The 8,584-nt window shown below is 31.6% G+C and overlaps 1 protein-coding gene across 4 annotated transcripts; it reads right to left on the bottom strand.

Annotated features, from left to right (window-relative positions):
* Positions 1-1,558: 1,558 nt before the first annotated feature.
* LOC115993579 (glycolipid transfer protein 1) lies at positions 1,559-6,405 on the bottom strand. 4 transcript variants are annotated; one of them, XM_031117519.1, is made up of 8 exons: positions 6,245-6,336; positions 6,138-6,155; positions 4,701-4,827; positions 4,315-4,370; positions 3,749-3,879; positions 2,966-3,101; positions 2,537-2,665; positions 1,559-1,806 (listed from the first exon to the last, which is right to left on the bottom strand). In XM_031117519.1, exons 3-8 carry the CDS (start codon positions 4,816-4,818, stop codon positions 1,771-1,773), a joined length of 606 nt encoding a protein of 201 aa, XP_030973379.1. In that variant the 5' UTR covers positions 4,819-4,827; positions 6,138-6,155; positions 6,245-6,336; the 3' UTR covers positions 1,559-1,770. The 4 variants fall into 4 exon arrangements, with proteins under 4 accessions (XP_030973379.1, XP_030973377.1, XP_030973376.1 ...); XM_031117517.1 differs by having other exon boundaries at positions 4,701-4,830; positions 6,245-6,334; XM_031117516.1 differs by lacking the exon at positions 6,138-6,155 and having other exon boundaries at positions 4,701-4,830; positions 6,245-6,405.
* Between the last annotated feature and the right edge of the window lie 2,179 nt (positions 6,406-8,584).

Genomic DNA, 8,584 nt, shown 5'->3' with positions numbered 1-8,584 from the left:
GTCGTTACCAATTGAGTCCTTACCACTAATATAACCAAAATTTTCTCTATTTAAACAAAATTTTACTTTTTGTACATTTTAAAAAAAAAAAAAAAAAAATCTTACATCCAACTCTTTATTTCCTTCTCTGTTTTATTAAAATATTAATTTTTTTAATGTTCATTAATTTTTCTCTCTTTACAAAACCTGCCTTCAAATCTCTCAAACTTAACCGTCTTGGAAACCCACCACAACAACCATACCCAAATCTTGTTACCAAAAATAATAATAATAACAAATATAAAATAAAAACAAAAGAAAGGCTTGTGTCTTTTGGTTGCGGAGAAGACCTCGTGAAGAAAAGACCTCCCCAATCTCCAATCTCCAAGCATATTGCACCACACCAATCTTGGCGGCACCTCATTGAGAGAGGGATGAGATGAGGGACGACATTGAGAGAGAGAGAGAGAGTCAAATATAAAAATATATTTTTGCCTCAGCTACAACATTCTATATTTTTAAAGAACCTCTGAAACTAAATGACATTTTGGCTAATAGATTGATAATTGAATATGGGTGATTTTTGGAGTCTTTTAGGAATATTTTGACTGGATTAGTGTTTTAGCTCAACCAATGTGCACTCTTAGCTAGAAGAAATTATAAAGCCTCTTTCTAAAACGACCACAGTACAACAAGGAATGGCTTTAATAACATGCATGCCCAAGCAAGCATGCCCAAGCAAGTTGTTCATTTTGCCTTTTTATTTATAATAAAAATAAATCATTCAACATTCAACCCCCACCATCTGGCTTACATATTATTTCTCTCACAAACAAGTAAACCGCACACTATATAGAATCCACATATTGTAAGAAAGAGATCATATGTATTTAATACACCAGATAAAGAGATCATATGTATTTAATACACCAGATGCTTTCAAGAAAGAGTCGATCTAAGCATCTCTACCTCCAAGAAGAGAAAATAATTAAATCTAAAGATGAATTCCAACTAGGTCAATTGAAAAAGTCTCTTGTCGTCCACTACATGACCTAGATTCAAATCAAGGAAGCCCCAAAATAGGATCCTAAGTACAAGAGCTTTGCTTAAAATTATAAACCAAAATCAAATCATAGGTCCAATGATCAATCACATTGAATTAAGATGAATGTCTGCCAATAGCAATAGTTAAAAATACTGGCAACATAAAAACCACAATTCCATCTCAGAAAGAGTTTTATACCATTCTTTTCTTTTACTCATCTTTCCCACATTATCCCTAAATTCAAACATGAGTCAATCAAACCTTAATTGCAATCTAGGTATACCTTTCCTCCTAGCTAAAATTTTTCTGCATAAGCAGCTAGCAATTGGTTAGATGCTAATTTGTCTGAATGAAAACATCAATTGGTCAACCATCGATCTTCAGCACCAATATTGACTAAAGCATTAGCACCTAAGCAAGTAGAATCTCAAGCAACTTTGAGTAGCATATTCAATTTCTGGAGAAATTTTAACAAGAAATAGCTGATTAAAAATAGATAACCACATTAATGCCAAAATAAAATAACCAGAAACAAAGACTTGAAATGATTCAGGGCAAATTAAAATAAGATTCAAAGGAGCTGGAAGTTGACTTATATAAGGTTTCAAACTTTAGAACCAAATACAAATTATTCAATAGTCAAAACTGAAAGGTTAAATAAAAATAATAAAATAATAATAATAAAAAAGGTGTACAAAAACACCATCACTTGAAGCAAGAGCCACTCATCAGGAGACCTTGTTTCCTCATGAAGCCTTCAGATCATCCATGCCAACGCTAGCCTGTGCCAAGAGAGGAATTTTAATGAGCCTCAAATTATATATATTTATATATATATATATATATATATTTGTTTTTTTAAAATGTAAGATTTTTTTTTTTTTGTAAAAAGACAACTCTTGTGTACAAAGGACATAGAGAAGCCTAAAGAATACAATTAAAACAAAATATCTATTGAAAACTCAGCACAATCTGTTTGCTTTACAACCTAAGGAAATAAAATTGAATTAGACTATATGACATTATCCTTCCGGCCCAATGTAGTATTTTTGCGTTCTTATTTTGTGTGTTCGTTTGGCATGATTAATTTTGCCAATTTATTCTACTATTCAACTTATTTTTATTACTATTCATAGGTCCCACTGTACTATTTCAGCTAACTTTTACTTTTATCTATAGTACTTTTAGCAAAAAGTTTTCAGTTTCAGCAAAATAAGCAGATCCCAAACAGACCCTTAAAACACAACTTTCCACTCCACTATTTCAGACTTAAACCTCAAACTCCCATTCTCACATTTGCTTTCTTCCTTAATCCAGGAGCACATACATCATTTCGAAAGTTGCTAAGAATAGAAATTATTTTTCCCTCTACTTTCTTCTTAAAGTCTCCTACTCAGTCGCTAATCATAAATTTTTGCAATCAAAATATGCCCAGTCTCCAATACTCAAACTTTAACAACACATTCTGTTAAAGCAAGTCAATCAGCTCCATAATAGCATAGGACATCTTACCAGAAACTTGTGATTCTCTTCAAGAAAAGGATAAAAGTTGGTGCAAAATTTTTCTATGTCACCATAGATATCACCGCTGCCTATCACCTCCATGAACTTCTTTCTATCTGGAGCAAGCTTCATGGCAACCTGCAAAGTATGAAACAAATCAAAAACTCTGAATGACAATATTCCCCTTTTACCTAATTAATACAATTCAAAAGTTCTAAAAGGTCACACCAACCAGAGAAAAGTCTGTAAAACAGGGGACATATTGGAGCTAATTCTAAGTAAATACTATCCAAAAGTTTAAATCTATCCTTCCCCATCTCTTAAGGCCAAAACTTACTTATTAAAGAAATAAAATTAAATAAAAAAAGAATCCCAGTAAAGTTTCCACTTGTATAAAATGATTTCAGAATCACATTGAGAGGGCATCAAAGTCATTACAGTGAAACTTGAACTAGCAAGCCAGCCATGCCATTTTTTCAGGGTCTTTCCATAGGAATCTGAACAGGCCTGTGACATTGTCCAATCCTTATGCTCAAGTAAGTTGCGAAACAATTCCACCAAGAAATCCATCGCTCTGAAGATTTAAAATTGAAGGTATCACAATTTGAAAATAAATGAAACAGCAAATGGCAAGCATAAAACAAGCTCCCTCTGAGATTCTCTGTCTACCTGCCTAAGATGATTTCAGATAAAAACCTTCCAGATAACAACAATGTTAACCATTACCTTTCTAATTGAAATCAATAATTTTTGGTTCAAACATGGATGATGAAGTCATCGCTAATGGAAAATTCACAACTTAGTTTGAGCTTTTTAGAGCTCATTTTCAAAAGAGACAAGGATCACACACACACACAAGCGCGCGCACACACACAGAGTATGGGTGCAAGCCATAGTGTGTGCATCAGTTTACTAATATCTTCAAAGTATTTTCTTGCACATTTGTGTGTAGGTTTGTTAAGATTTAGAATAAGACCTCAAAGTTCTGTTTCATCCAATATACTTCTCTATAAGTGAACCATGTAAAGATAGGCATAAGTGAACTATGTAATGATACACATTTCTAATTTCCTGAGTGCCTTACATGTTAAAAAAATGTATTACTTCTCTTTTTTGATAAATAACAAACTTTATTAATGAAGAATGTATTACTTCTCATTTTCACTGTGTATTTGAATGTACAGATGCAACAAACAGGCAGAAATTATTAGTATCATTCACCTGGTCAACCAAAGAAGACCATTGGTGCAACTGGATGATCCCTTCGCTGTTTTAGATGCAACCTCTGTTCTAACCATGCTATATAGGTGGTTGAATTCAGATGGATTTGAAGAATATTTAGACTCCAGTCTCTACAAGAAAAAAAGAAATACATATGGAGTAGGAACATACTGCCTTTAAAACTCAACAAGAAAAAAAGGTACTTTAGTTTAGATATAACAAAAAGGTCATTCTAAGCACATTGATGCACTTATCGCAGATCATTCTATATGTCCTAGTTTGGTGACCTATAAAAGATATCTACCATTTCCCAAGCAAGCTCTAAGTTAATGCAGAAATAGCAAAGGAAAATGAACTCTTAAAAAATATTTAAATTGCACTAACAAAAACAAAAGTGAAGCTCAAAATCTCCATCTTTATCAGCTTTTGCAGTTCAAGGCAAGCTAGGCATGCATTCAATTGAAATGTCACCAAAAAAAAAAAAAATCTTTGCAAGGAAGATAAAAGTAACTCATCCTCAACTACTGTGCTTGAATGGATAAAAAGACATGATAAGGACATCTTACCGAGACGTTTCCACCAATATCACTTTTGACAAGGGCCATAGCAGCTCCAAACTTTTCTGCCATCAGAAAGAATGGAAGAGTTCAGTTTTTTATCTTGGAAACAAGCCCATAATGAGCAAGCACCCATACCATATAATCTGTGATTAAGTAGACTTTATCATACTCGCATGACAAAAACATCAGTTAAATAACAGTGGCACAAAGTTGTAGAAGTGAATGTTCTAGTGATAAAAAAATGCCTGATTCAAATCAGAATAGGCCTTGAAAGTTTAAGACTAAATTGCAGTTGCTATGTTAGACGTTACAAATGACAATGGTTCCACCTTTGGATATTGTTTCCCAACATACCCATTATGCTATGCAACTAGAGGGGTTGGAGAATGCACCTATAACAGGCAGTATCTGCTTGCACACTTCCAGGAAAGGCTGGGCCAGGATTTCCCCTTGCTCGGACTTCACATGCTTCATTCCTTCCAAAGCAGGAGTGAAGACTGTTCCCTCCATCTCTATGCTCTGCTGCACAAATCAGCCCAAGTAATTTTAAAAAGGGGAAAAGAGTCAATTGGCCTCTGATTTCAAAATCAAGGAGAGAGGAGAAAGGCACAAGGCTTCAAAAGAGGGAGAAGGGAATCATGGCTAAAATAATCAAATTCAAAAATTGAAAGCACGGTTATTAAAATCTTACAATTTTAAATACTATGATTGTACGGATCCACAAAATTGTTAGATCTTGAACTGTATCTATATAGATCCATATACATATATATATATATATATATATATATATATAACGTGTTTAAGGAACACCAAATTAGATTTTAAAATTTTATTATTAGAGCCAAAAAAAATTTATAAGGGGGTGTTTATTCTTTTTATAACAAAAATTCCAAATCAATTACGGTATTATATTTTGTCACAATTGAAAGTAAAGAGAAACTTTAGCAAATAATCAACCTATTTTCTGATGAAGCTCAATCAAGTAAGATAGTAGCTTCATCTACACTAACAGAAGGACCTTGTATTAAAATTTTTCCAACCCCATAGTCTTGTTCTTCTTGTTTTAGGCTAATTTGGGATAATGGATGCTCATTAGTTTGAAACATAAAGTTATACATGCTAAATTTAATAGCTTTCAGCATTTTTACACTTTCAGCTTCAGATTTTCAAAAATTATATATATATATATATATATATATGATACTTAGTCATCTAGCTATAACAAGAAGTTAATCATAGAAGTTAATTAATAGAACTCCAAGTTTGTAAAATCTTAGGATCCTTGACTTGATCCTAAGATCCCAATATGAAAACCCTCAAACCGATCATAGGTAAATTCCTGGTTTTAACAAGAGAGGTTGAAATTTTGAAAAATTCACCAAACCCATGATTTTGAAATTAAATTTACAAAGCAAAATTGACACAGATAATAATTCAAACTAATCTAGACCTAAATATTATTAGTTTATTGAAAGAAACACAAAAGAAAGTGAAAAGGCATTTTTGAATCAAAATACAAACTATATATAGCGCTCAAAGCTGTATAAAAAAATTATTAAAAAAAAAAAAAAAAGATGAGTAATCATCGTATTCTAAACAGCACGACATTATGCGACGGACATTGATCTATAATTATCGATAATTTCCTATAAATAGCGTAAATATAAACATTTTTCATATTTACAAAATTTGAGTAATTCAGTTTCCTTAGAAACCAAACAAAAGAAGAGAGATCAGAAAATTGATAAGATGGATCATCAATAATCACAAAGATCAAAATAATAATAATAATAACAAATTATTCAGAGAGAGAGAGAGAGACATACAGTTGAGATTAAGTCGATCTGAAAGAAAATTACAGAAAGGAAATATGAATTTATGGTTACAAGAAAAGATGAGAAAGGCAGAGGAAAATGTGGGTTTTGATTCGAACCTTTTTTCTTTTTTATTGACGATGGGGAACCTGTGGAAGACCGATCGAGAGAGAGAGAGAGAGAGAGAGAGCGAATCTGATTCGAATTCGAAATCGGTTTCTATAACTGATTAATTTATTTATACCTTTTTAATTAAATTAATTTCAGAGAAACCGGTCGTGTCGGTTACTCGGTTTCACGTTAGTAGACCATGTAAAAAGTGTAACATTTGTTTTAGAGATCTGCTCCCAGCTTGCAACGCGCTAAGGTTTCAGTGACGTCAACGAGCGGTCGTTTGCCCCACCATGATAAAGCGTAAACGGGTGGGTGGTATAAAATATAAATATCTTCTCCATATTCTAATTTAATTTTCTTTACTTTTTTTTGGTAGGAAAAAAAAAAAAAAGAAAAAAAGAAAAGGAAAGTCTGAACAGCATTCAGTAACAGAATTAATATCATGCGTTTGGTACCACTTATTTTCCTGAAAACTGAAAATTGAAAACTAAAAACAATAAAAAAATAATAAAAATTTACTGTTTATGCCTGAAAGTATTGTTCATATGCCTGATTGCATTGTTCATGTCCTATGAACAGTGCAATAGGCGCTGGTTTAAAAAAAAAAAAAAAATGAAAACGCAAATAAGCTGGACGTGAATGTGCAAACCAAATCGACCCTTAATATAAACAAGATAGGGGGGTCGAGGGGAGGCAGTTACCCCCTGACCCGCCCAAAAAATACCCTTAGTTATTATAGCTAATACTTATTAAATGCTCCTACCTACTTTTTGTTTTTGGGTTTATTAAATACCACTCTGTTTCTTTAGTCTTGAAATAAAACACAACTTATAAATAAACCATTGAGGAACCTTAAGTCCTCCATTAGCATGTCTTGTACTGAATTTTTTAGTTTGTCGCTACCATATTATAATTTGAACCTTTTATGGGTCCACATTAACCAAAATAATAAATATTCACATATATTACACTTAGTATTTATCTAACTACTAATAGTTTCATTCATAACTTGAGTTTTGGCTCTAAAAAAATTTAAAATAGATCATTCATGTGAGAAATATCTCAATAGATAAATACAATATTATGAATAAGCATTTTTTTGTAGAGTTTTTTTTTTTTTTTTTGGGTATAATTACATTAAATATCACTTAGTATTTAAATGAATAGCTTTTAATTTTTCAAATTGGTCTCAAATATTATATATTCACATAATGTGTGTAGGTGCATGTACCATATATAAATCCCCCCCCCTCCCCCGCCTCCCTTCAACTCAAATCCTGGCTCCACCACTGATCCTAATCTCAAGTTGAACCTTTTCTAGCCAATGCATCAACACACTTGTTTGCTTCACAAAAATAATAACTCATTTTCACTTGAAAAATCTAGCTAACAAGAGTCTTGCAATTCAATATGAGAGAAGCATGATGTAAACTATTACTATTCTCCTTTGTTATCCAACCAAACATAAGGTAGAAAATTTCTTAGTTTTTTAATAAAATTGCAATTTGTATTCTTACAGTCTGGACCATTTTTAACCATAGTAATATGGACTCTAAAGTTTAAATTTTGGATAGGTTAAAACATTATTTTAATTTTTTAAATTTTATCCGAAGTTTTTTTTTTTTTTTGGGTTCTTAGACTTTAAAATGTTTGTTTTTTCTCTTTAAACTTTGCAATAAAGAGCTTTTTCCAGTAGTTTGAGGGCAAAAATAAAAACAAAAAATTTTAAGTTGAAAAACGAAAAGTGAAACATTTTCAATAATTTAAGGACAAAAATGAAATTCATGTAAATTTTTAGGATGAAGATAATATTTTTAGCCTTTTGGATATGTGCTTCTAGCATTTGGTAGAGTTTGAAAAAAGGCTCCTTCATCCAGATTAATTAGTCGATAAATTTTTTTTTAATCTTTTGTTGATTCGTTTTCATTTTATATTAAAATTATTTCATTTTTTTTTTTCTTCTCACTTGCTCAGGGTAATCAACTAAGTTCTCACAGCATTCTCAAAAAAAAGAAAAAAAAAAAGAAAAAATCTAAGTTCTCACACAGACACTCAATCACCACCGAAGCTTTCGTATCAAAAGTTATCCACCTTCATTGGTCATAATGGTAAAATTATAAGTCTTTTTTATAGAGAAAATTTTAATTTTTTGTTGACCTGTTTTCATTATCTATTAAAATTTTGTATTGTAAATGAAAATACTGAAGAAACTACTCGCCAACTTTAGGTGCAATTCTCAAGAATGAATATTTCCACTACTACATCTATTATTAGCATTGAGTAGATTAAGGTGCAATTCATATTAACTATTTAACTTATTTTCTTTACCTAACATGTTAGGTTTA

The sequence above is a fragment of the Quercus lobata genome, chromosome 6 (genome assembly GCF_001633185.2).
Source record: "Quercus lobata isolate SW786 chromosome 6, ValleyOak3.0 Primary Assembly, whole genome shotgun sequence".
Taxonomy (NCBI): Eukaryota; Viridiplantae; Streptophyta; class Magnoliopsida; order Fagales; family Fagaceae; genus Quercus; species Quercus lobata.
Note: the sequence above shows the minus strand (reverse complement) of the source record. Positions and strands in the feature narration are given on the sequence as shown.